Raw genomic sequence first — 19,953 nt, 5'->3', positions numbered from 1 at the left:
CACAGGAAGCAAACACGCAACAGAAACCTCCGGGTATGGCAGGAAATTAACACTTTCAGCGCAACAGTACAGGAAATGTAGGTCACTGTACAATTGAAAATATCACTTTTTGTTTGAACAATATACACTGTAAAATATTTAAATATAAAAACTATAAAGTCAGAGTAGTTACAAAATTCATTGTAATTTATAATTCCACTTTAAAGGCGATGAAGAAAATCAAGATGAAAGCTCGTTAAGTAAAATCAGTGCTACTGAAGCTCCATTATTATTCCCTAAAATAGTACATAGGCTATTAGTAGCTGTAAGGACCTGTAGAACCTTTGAAAAGTTACCACGACAGTGACAACGTTTGTACCACTTTACCAAGTGTGGTAGCCAAGCTAAAAAAAAGAATCAGATTTTTACCTTGATTATGCCAGTTATTTTATTTTCCTTCTTTGGCGCATATAGAAAAATCACAAAAGCACAATGCTTAATAAGGATTTAAAAATGTTCGTAAAAGCAGACATCAAACTTGTTTCTTGTGCGTTTGCACAGGATATTTTAAGACAGTGTGTGAATTAAGAGTCCATTTATTCACTGCAAAGAGGCCACAATATTTTTTGTATATATAAAGAGTTTATAGTAAATAATAAACTTAATGCAAAATTGCATAAGTAAAATCAAAATAACATTTTACGACAAAGAGATACATAAGATAACATGGAACAAACAAAAATGAGCATGCATCTTCTATAATACTAATATTAAATATTACAGTGCAATCACTGTATAAAAAGTGGCTGATGTAACACACAATTGTAACACATACTGTTACATTACAGTTTGATAACAGATGATAAACTGGTTTGGGGTGTTACAAACTGCAGCCACAATGAACTAGAAAACCACTACATGGTCTGAAATAAGCTGAAACCATTAGTTTATTTATTCCTTATTATTTCACTAATTAATACTGTTTGCACAAATACAAGAAAAATGAACATTTCTGTAAAAATCCCCCTAGTGTAACTAGTGTGTAAAGTTGTTAACACATGCATGGACACCCATAGTCCCTAATATCAAATATAAGACAAGATCATGTAACAAGTCATACAATCCTGATCAAATCATGTGCAGCTTGTTGTACTCTAACTCCAGCTATAAAACCTGTCTTGGTATTTATTTTATATATCACATAAGCAGACAAGAGCATGCTCTTTGCTAGTTCCTTCTTTCTTTTGGACAGAGTCTTATTCTCTACTCAGGTAAGTACTTTTTGTTCTCCCAAGGAAATGGGTAATCAGGTGCCTGGTTGTAGTGACCCATAAGGAAGATGGCCACTGTGCCAACAGAGAATAGCAAGATGGCTGCCCAGAAACAAACCTTGTCAATCATCTTACCAATCAGCACCCAACTCTCCATCTCCTGAGAAAAAAAGAGGAATAACATGAGAAAAACAAGATGAAGGAGGGAAAACAGTGTGTGGGTGGAGATGACTGCACTGAGGATGTTTAGAAAAGTGTTCTCTTGCTATGACACTCCTGCACTTACAGATCCAATGTCATTTTGCTGTTTAGTGGATTCAGCAATGAAGTTACAGGCATCCACACACTCTTTTATTTCTGGTGCTGTCTTTGCCAGACTCTTGTAGAGGTTTGCCGTACTGCTCACATCAATTTCATCCACTAGAGGGAGACATACACAAACACTTAAGAAAATACAATAAATTCAGGTATTATAAATGTAAACATAAAAAACAAATAGTACTTTTAAATGCCTAAATAATGCTAATGATTATGAGATTAATAAGTTAACATGCAAAATGCAAACATTCCAAAACACCTAAAGTAATAGTTCACCCCAAAATGAAAATATGCTAAAAATGGCCATTCAAGATGTAGATAAGTTTGTTTGTTCATTCAAACAGATTTGGAGAAATTTTGCAGTAAATCACTTGCTAACCAATGGATCCTCTGCATTGAATGGGTGCCGTCAGAATGGGAGTTCAAACAGCAGATAAAAACATCACAATAATGCACAAGTAATCCACACAACTCCAGTACAACAGTTAACATCTTGTGAGGTGTAAAGTTGTCATTAAGGCATCCATCATTAAGGCATTTTAACTATAAACTATCGCTTCTGGCCATAATCCATAATAATGCTTCGGAAATAAAAAGTTCATCCTCTGTTGACTTTCTCATCAAAATCCACCAACATATTGGTTTAGAACTGCTTTGGACTGTTTTGACTTGTAAACGGTGCTTGATCTGTGCATATTTCTCTCCTGGTTCAAATGATTCAACAGTTTGAAGTTGATGAAAAACATCTTAATGTTGAATTTATTAAAAATGCAGTGAACATTTTCACTTCACAAGACATTAATTGATGGACTGGAGTCATGTGGATTAATTGCGGATAATTGAGATGTTTTTATCAGCTATCTTTCTGATGGCACCCATTCACTGCAGAAGATCCATTAGTAAGCAAGTGATATAATGCTACATTTGAAGAAATAAACTCATCTACATCATGAATGGCCTGAAGGTGAGAAATGTTTTGACTGAACTATTATTTTAATTGTGCACCTCTCCTGATCCGACCACTGTAGTTCACAATACTCTTATATGTTATGAATGCTTTAGATACAGTAAGTGAATGTTTGAATTTGTGTTACCAATTGAGCGCATGAGTCCATGTCTCTCTCTCTGTTTATCAAACATCATCTCACTGCGTGGCTGTTTCAAAACATATTCTTCAGCCCTTTGCATCAGCCCAAACGAACTGCGCCGCCTCTCCCTCATTTCATACGTCCCACTTCCCGGCTCCTCCTCGTCCAGAAATGAGGTCATGCCAAGGAAACGAGGGACCACCTCGAGGAAAATCTAATGGGAATAAGAGTACAGTAAAAGAAGGACTGCAGAATCAGAAGCTGTGCAATGATATTTCGAATTAGGAAATACATAAAGGACAAAAACACAAACGCACATGTCTGATGGTGTGTGACATGTTGTGTGTACTAGGACTACGAAGGGAGAAGTTGAGGACAATGATGCAGTTGGTCACGATCAGTGTGGTCATACACATGACGAAGATTAAATACCTAAAATAAAACCAAGAAAAAGAGAAATTCGATTAAAACCAGTGAGACGGTTAAAAAATTAACACATGACGACACTCACTTGCCAATAAGAGGCACAGAAAGTGAGGTTTCTGGGATCTTCTGAGCGATCAGGAAAAGAAACACAGTCTGAGCCAACAGTACCGAAATGGACACAGTCAACTTCTGCCCTCCAGCTAAGAAACAGAAAGAAAGAGTGAGACAAAGACGTAGTGTGCAGAGTAAGACAGAGTGCAAGAAGAGAAATGACAGACAGAGGGAGTATTAACACTGTAAGACAAAGAGAATGGCATCTTAATATTTTAAGGCATACTGAACATTAACCTCAGAATGTCTGTACATGCACACACAAACACCTTTTGCAGGTAGAAAAAAGGCCAGAACGACCAGAGAGGAGATGAGAGAGCAGGGAAGGATAATGTTGATTATGTAGAAGAGTGGTTTCCTCTGGATGATGAGGTTGAAATACACCTCTTGGTACTCCAGATCATCAGGAGAGTAGCGTGAGTTTGTCAGCTTACGAGCAGGCCGATGCTTGATTGCCCACTCCCCATTCTCTGTGAGGCCATGCGAGCATTAGAAGAAAGAGACATGTGAACTTTCCTCCTAGTATTAAATGTGATGTGCTGATTAGTTATGTTTTATATTCAAGACAATTTTTTATCATCAAGTTTTATATGTATTTTACTACATTACTCTCTGTCGTATCTGTTTTTGATTCATTTTATGGTTGTTTAGAATTTTTGTTTATGTTGGTGATAGTCCCTTGTGCTAACCAAGGCTAAACTTATTTGATAAAAAATACAGTAAAAACATCAATATCGTGAGATATTATCAAAATTTAGGGTAACTGTTTTCTTTTTTAATATATTTTGAAATGTCATTTATCTCTGTGATAAAGCTGAATTTTCAGCAGCCATCACTCCAGTCTTCAGTGTCACATGATTCTTCAGAAATCATTTTAATATGCTGATTTGCTGCTGAAGAAACATTTCTGATTATTATCAGTTTTGAAAACAGTTGTGCTGCTTAATATTTATGTGGAAACCGTGAGATATATATTTTTTTGGACAAATAGAAAGTTCAAAAGAACAGCATAAATATATTACAATATTATAAATGTCTTCACAGGCACTTTTGATCAAATTAATCTGTCCATGCTGAAAAAATTCCCCCAAAGTGTGTGTGTGTGTCTGTGTGTGTGCGAGTGTGGAAAAATAAATAGTAAAGTGTGTGAACATGGCACCTGTGAAGGCCTCAGGGTCAATGTCCACCCACTCAATAGGCTTTCCTGTATCTGTATCTTCTGCCAATACCATATCAATTTCTTTTGCACTGTATGTCTGAGACCTGCGGGTGTAAAATTATATATATATATATATATATATATATATATACACACACACAAGATAGTTTCAATCAAATTTAAAAAAGAAAATTAATAAAATATTATAATATAATATTATAATGTAATAAAAATAAATAGAATTTTTATCTATAATCTTGTCATTAATCTCCATGAATCCATGAAACTTGCATTTAAACACAAATCTCACTCTGTGCCAACCTAAAGACTAGTGTGCAGTTTTGCCAGTCGAAAGGGAAGTAGGTGATCTCAATAGCACAGGTACTGCGGTAGATGGCAGGGGGAAGCCAGTACATGGAGCCATCACTCCAAATCAGCACATTAGCGTAATATGCCACATCAAACTTGCCATCAATGCTGTAAAGAGAGTGGAAAAGAGGTGATTATGCCATTATTGTAGTAACAGAGAGATTAAAATGGAAAATTTACTGTTGTACTGCTAACTCACTTGTTTTCCAAAACTATATCTGGTAGCCACACAGTGTTGTATGGCACACGGATCAGATCAATGCCGTGATACTCAGATGTATTCCACGCAAGACGGTAGTCATGCCATTGCTGAAGAGCAGAAATGTGAAAGAAGGAAAGCAGGAATTAGCAGGACATAGAACAGAAAATGGAAACTATGTGAAGTGCAGAAAAAATACCGCATTAGCGAAGACATTTGTGTGAACAATGGAATGAACAAAAATTGAAGAGAGAAAAAAAAAAAAAAGAAGAAAATATGGAGAGATGATGCAGATGAGTAAGAAAACATAGCAGCGAATAGACATACCTATTCTTTAACCTCTTGTATTAACCCTTTTTTAAATATTTGACATTGAAATAAAAGATTTAGTTAAATGTGTAAGCAATCAGAGAACTTAAGTTCATTATTTCTTTGAAGCATCTTAGGGGCTGTCATGCAAGATGAGTTTTTGCATCCTGCTGTGCTACTTTTCTATTGTTTTTCTATGTAAACACTTGTGAGATAGACGTCTGACTGGTGGCGGTGTGTTCATGTCTTATGCTTGAGCAGCACATGTTTAGAGTGCCATGCCTAGTTCAACTGTAAAAAAGCTCAACTTTTGACAAATTTTAAGTCAGCATGAAATGTTCTCTAAATGCACGATGGATTGAGTTTACTGTGAATGATTCTTCAAAATATCTTAACTTGATGTTCAAGTGGAACATTAGACTTCTCTCTGCTGATATCCACTTAAATGGATAGTTCACCCAAAAATGAAAATTCTGTCATTAATTACTCTTCATCTTCGGAACACAAATGAAGGATATTTTATATTTTTGATAAAAGCTCTCTGACCCTTCATAGACAGCAAGGGTACTACCACAGTCAAGGCACAGAAACGTAGTAAGGACATTGTTAAAATAATCCATGTGACATCAGTGGTTTAACTGTAATTTTATTACACTACGAGAATACTTTTTGTGCACAAAGAAAACAAAAATAATGACTTTATTCAATGATTTCTTCTCTCCTAGGACAGTCCTCCGCCATTATCTAGAGAGTACCACGACGCTTGCCCATGCATTCTTCTGCTCGTAAACAAGGCGCAGTGTGTTCTACGTCAACAGCAGCGTGCGCATGCATCGTGGTATTCTCCATAATGGTGAAGAATTTGTTGAATATTACAATAATAGAAGAAAAAGTTATTTTTGTTTTTGCTCACAAAAAGTATACTTGTAGTTTCATAAAATTACAGTTAAACCACACAGATTTCATAAAAAATATCTTAATTTGTGTTCCGAAGATGAATGAAGGTCTAACAGGTTTGGAACGACATGAGGGTGAGCAATTAATGACAGAATTTTCATTTTTGGGTGAACTATCCCTTTTAACTCTGCCCCTTTCTAACAACTGACTGCAATATTACATTCAGATTGGCCTCAATCCAATCAACAAATGATGGGCAGAAAGAAAAGGTACCAGCCCTACATTTTTCCATAGTCTATAATTTGTTTTACTCAGTTGTAGATCAAAAAATGAAAAAAAGATCTGTTACACTGCAACACCGAAAGAAAAGAAAAATCACATTTTGTGTGAACGGCCCCTGGGTGGTCGTGTAAGATACTCACAATCTCAATCCAAACATTTGTAGTTAAAGTCTCCTCTTTTTCATTCTGCTCAGGAAGAGAAAGTTTCCAAATATACAAATCTGAATAAATAACTGGATAACACACACACACACACACACGTGTATTGTGTGTATATATATATATATATATACACAGTAGCAATGATGTACAAATTTCTCAAACAAATTTTTTGATATTTGTTATTTTAGCTAACATTTATTTTTGCCGGGATTTATTTCTGACATTTAGATAACAAGATATAATGTATTATATACGTTTGTTTACTAAAACTCACACTACTTGTCACTCTTAGCAGGTAGATTAGTTACCAAAGAGATGAGGTTGGTGAGAGTCAACTTGACCTGAACCTTGACTTTTTCATCAGGGTGTCTTGCTGGTCGAATATTTTTATTGTAGTTTTTAAACTTATCTGCGATTAACTGGGTCTCCTCATTTGCACTGACTGCAAAACGAAAGAATGAAAGACAGAAATGAGTTTTAAAACTTGCATACAAAAAGACTGTTTAGTAGACGAACAGAATTAATCTGTGAAAGTGTGAAAACTTAAGAGTTTAGAGATGTTATTATTAAACGTCCAAAAGGCCCATACAAGCAGCAGGCAGATTTATATCAATTATACTGCAGTTTTCAAACCATTTAACTTTTAATACGGGTTACAAGACTGCAAATCATAACAAAATATTCATAATATATATCAGCCATTTAAAACTTAACTGACTCAGCACTGTGAACCCAATACAAGTTGCAGTAATCCCTAAACAAAATGGTAATGTTTGTAACAGCTTTACATATCTAGCCTATATTAAAATGACCACAATATAGAAAAGACATAAATTATTACACAATTAAGTATAACGCTGCTTGCGGTTACAGTGCGACAGCAAGTGTGTTAAAGACGGAGAGTCGGTCACTCAGTTTTGAGGAAACAAAAGGGCACGTACCTTGTAATACAGTGGCCACGAGCGCAAACGCAACTATACACGTCCTACCGAACCGGTCGGCCATGGTCGCCAAAAGACCGTCTTAAAAGTTGGTAACAAAGAGACAGACACGTTATTTTCGAGTGATCAGTAACGGAGCTCTCTCTTCCCCTCACTGCTACAGCTGTCACTGCACGAGGCTCGAGTTACAGCGCGCTCTTAAAGTCACATTCACTAATCGCCAATATCATTATGCCTCTAATACGCGACAATGATGCAGATTCTGTACGTTACTTCTCTAGTATTACTGTTAGTGACCTCAGATACTATGAATAGAGGCAAAACATGCTGACGGGAGCGTCAATTTCAGGTGCCAATCGCAAGACTTTGGTTCCACTCACTGCTGCGCGAACCCATGGTGATGTTGAGAGTCGTGCATTTCTACGAGTATCATAATGGCTTAATACCGATAAGCATACGGTTATTGATAGTGTTGTTCACCCTCCGGGAATCGTGTTTCAGTCTGAAGAAATAAGCAATGTTAACAGGTGTACTGAGGGGCCGGCTGAAGGGCCATAGTGTTGATGTCTCCCATGAACATGGGTATAAATAACCAGTGTCTGTCTGAACATTGTGCCCTGCTGTGTATCTCCCTGGAACAAGGTAAATGCAGGGGTTAGGGAGTGTGTTTTGTATAATTTGCTTATAGGCTACACTGTAAGAAAAGTCTGTAAAAATAGGGCCCTATTTACAGGGCCCTACTGTGTTAACATAAAGGAATTTTCCATATTATTTTTTTTCACAGATGTATTTTGAAATACATAATGCATTGTGTTGTGTAGGGTTAAAGGAAATGTCCATAAACTTAACAGATAATGTCCTGGCAGAAAATTACCAGTATATTTTCCCTTGTTTCTTACAGTGTACATTGGGGCCAAAAGTTCTCACAAGGATAGTACCTGAAATCCCCTACACTGACAGGTAGCCAACAGTCCTCATGAGGAAAACAGCTTAGTACACACACTAGTAATCTCTTTATGAAAATATAAAATGCAATAAAGTTTGGCTTTAGAGTTAATGGATAGAAAATATCATTGAAGGGGTCATATGATGCTTTTTTAAAGATCATTATTTTGTGTATTTGGTGTAACAGAATATGTTGACATGCTTTAATGTTAAAAAAACACATTATTTTTCAAATACTGTACATTATTGTAGGTCCTCTATGCCCCGCCTCTCTCAAACGCTTCGTCTCTCTCTCGCGCTCTCTCTCTCTCTCTCGCTCTCTCTCTCTCTCTCTCTCTCGCTCTCTCTCTCTCTCGCTCGCGCTCTCTCTCTCTCTCTCTCTCGCGCTCTCTCTCTCGCTCGCTCTCTCTCTCTCGTGCTCTCTCTCTCTCTCGCTCGCTCGCTCTCTCTCTCTCTCGTGCTCTCTCTCTCGCTCGCTCTCTCTTGTAACACTCCAAAGAGAAAGGAAAACTTGAAATCGCATCATATGACCCCTTTAACTCAGCATAAAGCCAATAAAATTCAATGGAAAATGGTAGAAAATGTGTGCGTGTGTGTGAAAGGGAATGTAACAAAATAATTGTCAAAGTTTCTTTTTGTTCCCAGAAGGTCAAAAGTTCATAACTGTGAGTTATGAGAGATGCCTGAGTGGTGATATCATATACATAACTGTCCAGCGTGTCAGGTTTTAAATTATTTATGAAGTCCAGCACATACTGTGACAACTGACACTATAGGTTGGTTTAAAGCACGGCTGCACATCAAAGAGAGTATTTTTAATAAAATAGGTTCTATGATCTACAGGATTTTTCAGTAATCTTATGCACAGCAGGGCTGTGATGTCAGTCTCTTAACTTATATTATGACACACTCATGTTGTTTATTTCATGCATTTTTGTTTTGTTTACATCCTGTATGAGCCAAATAGCATAAATGTATTGCTTTGCCAGTTGCTGGCCACTGGGCTTAAGTGATACATGGTACATGGGCTTAAGTGTCACTGGATTGCAAAGCTCGTCGGTAGGCTTACCGGAGCATGAATTCCTGTCTCCTTTGTGTACTATTAATATGACCTGTAATTGAACCGTGTTCCATGTGGGTAACCGGAAACTCCACATCCGGGGAAACGTCTTTGACAAATGAGAATGTCCGAAATGCATATAAAACATTTTTTTGTTTAGATTTTCTACATTTATCTTACCATCATGTACTTATTATCTTGGGTCCACAGGTCTCAAAACAGATTCATTTCACCACTGAGCATGTAGCAAACATTCCAATTTGTCTGAATAGCCTCCTGCATGAATGTCCGAATGTTGGAGGATACTAGGGTTTGTCCTCAACCTCCTCCACATTTACTCCTTCTCTCTCTCTTCCTTCGGCTTGCTCCCTTTTTATCAGGGGTCACCACAGCGGAGTGATCCGCACAACGATTTGGCATGTTTTACGCCGGATGCCCTTCCAGCCGCAACCCAGCCCTGAGAGGGCACTAACTCGTGCAACCCCAGTGCTGGGATACACTCACTCACTCATACACACACACACACACACACACACACACACACACGCTCACTCACTATGGCCAATTTTACTTTTTCCACATTTATTCCTTCTAATGAATTCAAAAGTTTTTTTAATGTCGAGTAGGGGGAGCTCCAAGCTACACGCAAAAATAAGACGAACAAGAACAGCTTGCAACTGTATAGCTGTAGTTCTACTTTTTTAACAGTAGGCCTACTTTTTATTTAACACGATTATCACGAAATTTTAAGGACTTATATTTTTGAAATAAACACAATCATTATTTATGAGATATATATTTCAGCTTTTATAAATAGCTATATTTTCACGGTTTAAAAGTTTGACTGAAATGCTTGTATCGAATTATTTTATGTTCTACCAGTGATAAAACTGTGGTAGATGTTAGGTTTTGTGAAGAACTGGTAGGGAGCCTTTGAGCTTCTTTATGAAAACAGACTGTGTTTATAATTACTACTATATGTTTGAAGTTGAATTATGTTTTGTTGAGTTTTTATATTTGGACAGCGGTCACTGGGCTAGTTTTGTTGTGAAGACATGGCAACTCTGGTCCTGGGCCCCTGATTGAGAACCACAGCTGTGTACTGTTCTTGAATTGTATGTTACTTTGGAGATTGAAAAAAGTCTTGGTTAGATTACAGAATCTTCCAAACAGTGTTGGGAATCCAAAGTCCATTGTAGAAAATCTATGAAAAAATATCTAATGTGTTATATTAATAATGTATGAATGATAAGTTCATTTTTATGAAAAAAATACATCACTATATCTTTTACGTGGTTTCAACAAAAACATTTTTATTGATGTCTTTGCATTTAATATTCCATCTTTCGAGATAAGAATAATTTAATCATGAGGCGGGAAATGACATTGATAATCAGTAACCTGTAGCGTGCGTATGTGTGAGTTAATGATAGCCTTCAGATAATGTCACCCTTGATGAATGCCTGTGATTGCTTTTGTGTAAATGAACGGACGTCTATAAATCAGCAGTTGGGCCTAATATAGTGACACAGAGGCAAACTGCTAATGCCTTCAGCCATACTTACTCTGTCAAACTGGGGCATTGAAATTCATCAGCGTTCAAACCAGAGGGGTGGGTTTTTAGGGCATGACAGCTTTTTTAAGGTGCTCACTGACATTTCAGGTCACAGTGACTGTCCAGTGTCCAGCACTGGCCTTATCATTCAGTCCACCCAATTTGAATATACAAACATGATGGTCTCTTTTCATCAGCTTTACTATGATATACAAATATATAATACTAATCTAAGGTAATTAAAGAAGAAAACAAACCAACATTATTTAGTTGCCTAACCAGAATATTTAAATTCAACATTTGAATACAACGCATTTGAATTCAACATTTGAATGGGGACTTTGAATCTTTCAAATGAAGAAACTTCTCTTTTTCACTCAGAGATGCACATGTTGGGTAAATAAAAAACTTGGACCTTCCTTTGTGGATTCCAGGATTTCCCTATTTATTTGTGACATGTGTTGTACAAGTGTGTGCGTCTGAGTAAAGGTTACTGCAGGTTGCTTAGGGCTTGCCTAATAAGGAGTGATTTGTTGTTGCTGACTAATCTATGGACTCTGAGATTGCGCAACATCACTGGAGACTGACAATACAGACCGAGCAGGACAGGAGACGAAAGAAAGAAAGAAAGAAAAACAGCATAATGCAAAAATCAGCTTAACATAAGTTTGACCGGTGGACTAACCTTAGTATACAGGAAGAGAGGAGTAGCACAAAACAAGAAGTTACATACAGACTGTGTCGGCCTAGTAGTGTGAACACATGATGGCAAGAATTTGCTTGCCAACTTGTGGTTGAGTGAAGATTGAAACCCATTCAAAAACTGACAATCACACTGTGTAAGAGAAGAAAGGTACTGAGCACAGTGGTGTAAAGATGCTCAGGAGAGAGACTAGGAGCGCATAGACTGAGAAGGAAGTCGGGCCCCTGACGAGACGCAGCAAGGAGGAGGATAGTGGATCATTATGGGAGTCAAATGCAGGGCTTTTGTTGCCATTGTCTTCATCCTCCTTTTGCTTGGCTCCATGTGGCTCCGTAAGTTTTACCAGTTCTTTCTAAATGTTCCTTTAACAGACTGAATGTAATATATTTGGTTAGATTTTCTGACACACCAAAGCTACTTTATTTCACTGTGGGGTCAGGTTAATAGATTTTTTTGAGATACTGCTTTATTATTTCAGTGAATCTTGTTATTCAATCATTCAATATCAGTTTTGTTGATATTAAGTTATATCATTACATGTTACAGTAGAGCTGATTGACTATAACTCATCAAGAAAATAAACATATAAAGATGCTGAACAGACATTTTACCTGAATTCACATCTTAAATAGATTCATGAGAGAAGTTTGGTATCTGAAACAAATGCTCAATGCTTTAAAGATTTAGTGTATGATTCATTCATGAATCGGAATGATGTAATTCTCAAGTTCATCTCACTGGCTCAATAATGATTCAAAATTTTGTTTTCTATGAAATAAATAAAACATGTTTTAAACGACATGTGAATGAATAAACAATGACATAATTTGGAAGTAACTACTTGTATAATATTCAGAGAAATATTTACACTGGACAACTTTATCTCACGTAAGTAAGTAACACAGTTCACAGATCTCCTGGATGGGTTTATGTGAAAGCCTAATCAATTTACGATCCTGGCTTTCATTATTTTTTGAAAAACTTCACGAAATAATGAGTTTATGTGATGTAAATATATTAGCCTGCTATTTCTTCTGTCTTCCTGTTTAAAATGATTTATTCTCACACTACTCATCCTCTGTATCTCATTGTAGATGGGAATCTGGCGGACCACTGGAATACTTGTCCAAAGGTTTATAGTATGAAAAACAAGGTAAGAGTGGTGATACAACAGAGAACACAAAATAACGCAAGGCTTAAAGTGTCATTTTGAATCTACGCAGAGCTGCTAACAGAAACTTTGCCCATTCATTTTATGGCATCACCCTCCTCTGAAATCTGCCGTTACCTCACTTTTCCATTTCTTCTTGTTTTCGCAGATTCTGTCTTTCATTAGAGTTAATAGTTCAGATGACGATGTTTCTCCACTGAGGGTGTGTCCTGGCCAGAGGTTTCAAGTTGCTGATTTGCTGGCTCACCTGCAGGCAGCTCCAGTCTCAGCCAATGATGTTTTGCTAAAGCCGTACCTGGCAAGCTGGGATGAGCTTATCAAGCAAGTTAACTTAACACACATAATTGCATCTCATCATATAGCACGCTAAATAAGCCACATTCTATAATTAAGTCGAGCGAGAGTGCAGCATGATCGCGAGTGTAATGTTGCTTTTTTACAACACTTAAAACAACAACAAAATTGATAATCAGTAACTAAACACAGTATTGCAGGTTATTGAGTGTAATTCATTCCAACAACATATAGCCTATATTTTCGGTACAAAGGCAAAGCAAGAATAAATCGTTGTGCATCTTCAAGCATCACACTATAGTGGTCTTTTTGTTCGAAAATGAATCAATATGGTGTTGAACGAATCGGTTAAATTAATGAATCAATAATGACTCACTCAAAAGACAGCCACTTGTCGCCACCTACTGGCGTATTGGTGTAACTTTCAGAAAGATATACTAGCTACCTAGGTCTACTTTTCGCATACTATTTTATGAATACTGTGAATTCGGACACTCTTATACTAGGGATATATGCATTTTCGGATGCAGGGGCTGTAAAATCCTTACCAATAATGCAGAATCTGATTGTTTGGGTTGAACACGCAAACACAAACAAGCAGACTGATAAAAACAGTGAAAAGTCCAAGTGTGCTTAATAGACTGTATACACTATGTTGCCAAAAGTATTGGGACACGCCTTCTAATGAACACATTTGACTACTTTAGTCATTTCCATGAGTACAAATCTTAATGTTTCAGCATATAATGATATTCTAGGGAATTGGGTGCTTCTCATTTTATAGCAACAGTTTGGACAGGACCCTTTTCTATTCTAACATGACAGTGTCTCTGTGTATAAGGCAAGGTTCAAAAATAAATTATTGATTCAGTCAGTGTGGAAGAACTTGACTGGTCTGTAGAAAGCTGTACACCTCTTGTGTGACTTTAAATGCTGCCCTTGAGCCAAAAAAACATCACCAAACACCAATGACTTGTACATACACCATATGGACAAAAGTATTGGGACACCCCCTTCTTTAGAACAAGGGCACTTCCAAAACTGTGACAACAAAGATGGAAACAATTCATGTATTTAAAAATTGTATTTCCATCTCTGTTACAACAGTTTTGGAAGTGTCTAAAATGACTGTACCCATATGTACATGTCATTGGTGTTCGGTGATGAGATTTTGGCTCAAGGTCTGCATTTAAAGCCACACCAGAAGTGTTCAGCTGGGATTAGGACTTGGCTTTCTGCAGACCAGTCAAGTTCTTCCACACTGACTGAATCAATCATTTCTTTTTGAACCTATACACAGAGACATTGTCACGTTAGAATAGAAAAGGGTCCTGTCTAAACTGTTGCTTTAAAATTAGAAGCACACAATTCCCTAGAATATCATTATATGCTGAAACATTAAGATTTGTACTCATGGAAATTACTAAAGAAGTCAAACCTGTTAATTAGAAGCAGGTGTCCCAATAATTTTGGCAATATAGTGTATATTTTGGAATGCCAATTTTTAATGTATCTCATTTTTCTGTGCATTTAAGGTTTTTGGAAGCCTTGGGGCCAATGGTGGGTTTAATTTCACAAGAAATTGAGTCGAAAACTGCCATCATCCGGGACCTGGCCCAAAAAGCGGAGAAAGAGCCAGTGAAGAAAATGAAGGAAAGAAAAAGAACGCACCAGCAAAGCGACCCAGTCTTAATGATATCTCATAACAGCTCGTCAGATTACTCTGAAATGAATCACAGACTCTCATTTGGTTACACTTCTGTTCGGTCTATGATTAAATGGGAGCTGGAGAACGGTTTGGTGGACTTCCACAAGCAGACAAACTTGGGCTGCAGGACTCTGTTGCGCTTGCATCGTGCTCTGCTCTGGCTGCAAAATTTCCTGTTGGAACTGGGGAAGGACACAACTGAAGGACAGCATCTACGAAGCCCTTCTGACCTCTGCAAAGAGACTTACCAGCGCACACTGGCCCACCATCACACCTGGTGGGTAAGGAAAGCAGCGGAGCTGGCCTTTCTTGCTATGCCTGAACGACCTTATTTCTACCAGTTGGTGTGTGTGGAAACACAGGCAGAAGCTGCTGTGGTGCTGGACAGGATAGTGAGAGCAATAGAAGAAGTGTACGAGAGAAATGAAGTCGCTCTACAGGAACACGGCATGCTGGACCTACCCTGAGCGTAGAAATAAAGAGAGAGAAAATCATGGGAGTGGGACCAACCTAGAGAATAGGGCACTAAATTATAAGACTGGAGCTTTGAACCCTTAAGAGAAAAGAATGAAGACTGCTGGATAAATACTTATCCAGGCTGATTTATTTGGTCTTGCTTATATACCCAAAGAAAGATATGTTTTCTTAAAGATTTAGTGACCAATTTTCTTAAATTATTTGAACAAATTCATGACAACTGGAATGGGCCATTTTTATTCTTTATCTGCTTGTAAAAAAAAAGGTTGCCAAGTAAGAAAAAAAATAAAACAAACATTTCACTATTAAACTATTCAATTCACAATTACACTATTACAGTTTTGTTTTTAAAACAACTAAATATACAGTATACTGTTGGTGCTAATGAATGACCACTGTCCAATACTTGAGTACCTCTTGCATAAAGAGAACACAATAAACCAACAACACACATTTTTATAGTTACTAGGCAATGGATGAAAATTATGAACTGGTAAACATGCTGTGTTCAGTTCTGTGTTCAGTTTGGAGAAATTGGAGAAAGCCACGCATTGATTCTTGTGAAGATATAAGCAGTTTTCAGGTTTGCACCATAATAGTACTAGTCGATTTTGAAAGATGCATTAATGCATGCTCAGCAAATGGACAGATTAGTCCGAAGTCCTGTTTTAACAGAAGACCTTTTTTTACAATCCTTATGCTTATCAAAAACAGTTTTATAACGGCGTGACTGATACCTGATTGTTGTTCAGGGGATATTCTCACATGCACACCTACATTTATTTTGGTATCGTGACATAACAAATTAGATAGCAATCCAACTTCTTCTTTTTTTGGTATGTAAAAGTGGCTCTATATGTAGAGCACAGAGGTGTTTAGACAAGTCTGCTAAATTATATTAATAACTTAATAACTTAATTTTTTAATGCTGCTGACATGCACTATAGAAACATATGCAATATAAAATTAATGAGAGAATTTGACAATGAAAATATGAATGATTTGTTACAACAACAACATCAACATTAACAACAACAAAAAAGTACCAAACTGTCAAGTACCCTTTCAAAAGGTACACTTTAGGTAATATGTAATTTAAGTACTAATATGTACCATTTAGGGGTAAATAAGATACAGAGATGAACCTTTTAGTTTTTGTATGTCAGGGTATTTTCTGGGAGTGTATTGTATTAACATATGACATCATGTGGTTATGTCTCATTACATTGTCACATTATGTCACATATGTATATTATTCCAGGGAGCCAAAGCTAATGCAAATAAAGTAAGGTCTTCAAACCAAATCCATTTAAGAGACAACTCTTTGTAAAGTCTTACAGGCTGTTGTTACTAATGTGCATGAGCATAATTAATAAGGGCAATATTATACATGACATTGATATTCTCATATGGACAGTGGTAATAACCGGAAAGTGTGTGTAAATATATGTGTCTCTTTGTTTGTGTGTTTTTGAGAGAGACAGTGACCGTTTAAAACTGTATCCTTGTACTCTATCTTCTGCAATTCTACGTTATAATTCAGAAAATTATAAAGCAGATTATATTGATGAAGAGGAGACAGTGCTCTGTTGTTCATTTTTATTAGGTTTGTTATTTCAATTAATTAGTTTAAGCCTATGAACATATACAGTATAAGGTGTTTAACTTAATATAATGTCAGGTTCTCATTGTTCATCAAACATTTGAGCACAGTTTGCACAAGGTCCAGTGCTGTGTGAACACTGAGCCATATCAAATTAACTGCAGTTTTTGTTCTGTGATGTTGTTGAGGTGGTGAGTCTGTTCACACAGCCGACTCCATCTGTTCAAACACATCTAAACCACAGCATTTACTGTATACAAACGTTTTCAAAAGTTCCACTTTGACATGACTTGTATTGTCAATGTTAGTTTTATGAAACATAAAAGTTGCATACATTTTGGTATTTCAAAAGCTACAAAGAGGTCCAGATTAAAGTGATGATGATTTATTACATTCTTGGGCTGATTAAGTCTTGTGACCTCCTTGTATTTTATAAGCACTGCAAAGCTTAATATCGAGCCACATTCCCCAGCTTTTACATGCTTTTATTCATAAATGATCAACAAAAATAGAAATATAGGTTCTTTGAAAATATAAGATCTTTTCTATATTGCATGTGATTTTAAAATCCATATAGCCATTCTCATCTATAAACTTATTTAAATATTACAATAAATATTTCTCTTCATGATCAGCCAATCTAAAAAAAGATTGTTTTCTTTATACACTAAGGGGGCTCAAAATATAAATATATTGCTTTTCAGAAGATTCATTTATAATAAAACATGCTAATTCACTATAAATTGTGTACTTCACCAGTAGAAACAGTTGGTGGAGTGGGAGAGGCACAGCACAACTGTTACACTAGGGGCGCCATTGTCTCAAAGCCTGCATGCACCAAAAACTTCACTTATAATATATATATTATGTATTTATATATATATATATATATATATGGATTTTTTTTTCTCTTTTTCCCTTTTGTGCATGGTGTTACAAACCACATTTTCCAGGAAAAAATAACATATTTTTGACTTTTTTACTCCAGAGGGAACTAGTGTACAGTACAGGGTACAAGTTAATGATATGTGATCTGGGGCCTGAGGTAAATGAATATTTAATTCTGTTGATTTGAAGCTTTCTCTGCCGAGTCAGATAACAACCTTACCATGCACAAACATAAAATATGCAATATACAGGCACAGAAGTCAACACATGTGAAAGTGATCAAACGTGAAGAAGTGTTTAGTTGCTGAATATTTTTCAGTAAATGAGCTGACACAATTGATAGCTAGATAGATAGATAGATAGATAGATAGATAGATAGATAGATACTTTTGAGGAAATGTCGGTGTAAAGCACCATATCTATTTATGAGTGAGATTAAAGGATTAGGGCATTAGAGGAAGTGTACACACTTGTCAGTTCTATGACACAGAGTGTACTTTAACTCTCCACAAGACACTTCTCAGAATGGAGCATGAGGTGTGTGTACTCAGAGAGTGAGTTTAGGAGTTTAAAAAAAATGAGAAATGAGGTTGGTGACCACGTCTTTTGTTTTATTGACTCGTGCAGGGTAAGGACTGGGATGGATTCACTTCTGTCTTCCTTATCAGCAGAAACGTAAGCCTGCTGTTCCTGCTCTTAGAGCCTCTCTATCTCTCTCTCTATGGTTATGCTTAGAGTCACTTACAACAAAATCCAAAAAATATTTTAAATGAAATTTAAATGTGCACGAAGATTAACATAAATCAAATCAAATCAAATCAAAACACACATGCAGGAATCCACACATATTCTCTCACACACATATCAAACACACTTTTTCTATTTTCTATTTGTCAGATTTTAAACTGAACCCAGGCCTGCTGTCATCCTCTGAGCCGATGCAAATCAATACAAAACATCATATCCCCTCACCATGTGAGACAATTTGGAATACACATACAAAAAAAAAAGAAATTGCAAAATACTGCAAAGACCTATTTTTACATATAAACAATCTTAGACATGCCTCATGATAAATTAAATGTGACACACTTCATCATATGAAAGTACAGGCTGTGTCAAAAAATAGGAATGCAGAAATGTATCAGTGTTCTTGTGTGTGCTGGAGAGGACGTTCATCATGCACAGCATTAGCTACATGTTAGTTTAAAATATCCTCTTTACTTACAAAGTCACAAATCAGACAGAGGAGAGGTTTCAATCCCGCTCTTCAGAACTGATACACACATGCAAAAAATAAATAAATAAATAAATAAATAAATCCCAGCAGTCAAGAGATGCTCCAAACACACATGAGATCATGCCACATTAATTCATAGATACCTGCTTTAAAATTATAATAAATGATTTCTGTTGAATTAATACAGATACTGAGGGAAGAAAACAGCATATTTATTAGGAATTTCTCTCTCTCTTTTTTAATTATATCACTTTCTTAGTATTGTTTTAATAGAATATATTATTTGTAACAAATAGCTCCGATAGCTGAACATGCAATTCAAATTTTATGTTTCAGAAAATAAAAACTGTGATACACTCTTAAAAATAAAGGTGCTTCACGATGCCATAGAAGAACCTTTTTTGTCTAAATGGTTCCATAAAGAACCTTTAACATCTGAAGAACCTTTCTGTTTCACAAAAGATTCTTTGTAGCAAAAGAAAGTTCTTCAGATTATAAAAAGGTAAGAAAGAGATGATTCTTTAAAGAACCTTTGACTGAATGCTTCTTTGTGGATCCAAAAATGGTTCTTCTATGGCATCGATGTGAAGAACCTTTTAAGCACCTTAATTTTTAAGAGTGTACCTCAGCTCACACATGCAAACACACACACACACACACACACACACACACAAACACACACCCACACACACACACACACACACAGACACACACACACACACTCTGTATTTATCTGATCAAAAATGCAGTAAAATTATTACAATTTAAAATAACTGTTTTCTATTATAATTTATTTTAA

The 19,953-nt window shown here is 36.3% G+C and overlaps 2 protein-coding genes and 1 long non-coding RNA gene across 3 annotated transcripts; 2 read left to right on the top strand and 1 right to left on the bottom strand.

Moving 5' to 3' along the window:
- Positions 1-1,001: 1,001 nt before the first annotated feature.
- LOC107663376 (acetylcholine receptor subunit gamma-like) lies at positions 1,002-7,992 on the bottom strand. The gene is made up of 12 exons (XM_016453583.1): positions 7,511-7,992; positions 6,878-7,011; positions 6,549-6,593; positions 4,921-5,030; positions 4,674-4,829; positions 4,353-4,456; positions 3,463-3,663; positions 3,168-3,282; positions 2,974-3,088; positions 2,663-2,870; positions 1,537-1,670; positions 1,002-1,410 (listed from the first exon to the last, which is right to left on the bottom strand). Exons 1-12 carry the CDS (start codon positions 7,572-7,574, stop codon positions 1,243-1,245), a joined length of 1,554 nt encoding a protein of 517 aa, XP_016309069.1. The 5' UTR covers positions 7,575-7,992; the 3' UTR covers positions 1,002-1,242.
- Positions 7,993-9,651: 1,659 nt separating this feature from the next.
- Positions 9,652-19,534, top strand: LOC107663401 (uncharacterized). The gene is made up of 3 exons (XR_001631324.1): positions 9,652-9,669; positions 11,793-11,794; positions 18,926-19,534. It is a non-coding gene; the product is annotated as an uncharacterized LOC107663401 (long non-coding RNA).
- LOC107663399 (ceramide-1-phosphate transfer protein-like) lies at positions 11,562-16,425 on the top strand. Its single transcript, XM_016453614.1, has 4 exons — positions 11,562-12,105; positions 12,868-12,926; positions 13,093-13,265; positions 14,774-16,425. Exons 1-4 carry the CDS (start codon positions 12,036-12,038, stop codon positions 15,411-15,413), a joined length of 942 nt encoding a protein of 313 aa, XP_016309100.1. The 5' UTR covers positions 11,562-12,035; the 3' UTR covers positions 15,414-16,425.
- Positions 19,535-19,953: the final 419 nt, after the last annotated feature.

The sequence above is a fragment of the Sinocyclocheilus anshuiensis genome, unplaced genomic scaffold, assembly GCF_001515605.1.
Source record: "Sinocyclocheilus anshuiensis isolate Anshui unplaced genomic scaffold, SAMN03320099.WGS_v1.1 scaffold1531, whole genome shotgun sequence".
NCBI lineage: Eukaryota > Metazoa > Chordata > Actinopteri > Cypriniformes > Cyprinidae > Sinocyclocheilus > Sinocyclocheilus anshuiensis.
The sequence above is the reverse complement of the archived record's forward strand: the minus strand, read 5'-3'. Positions and strand labels throughout refer to the sequence as shown.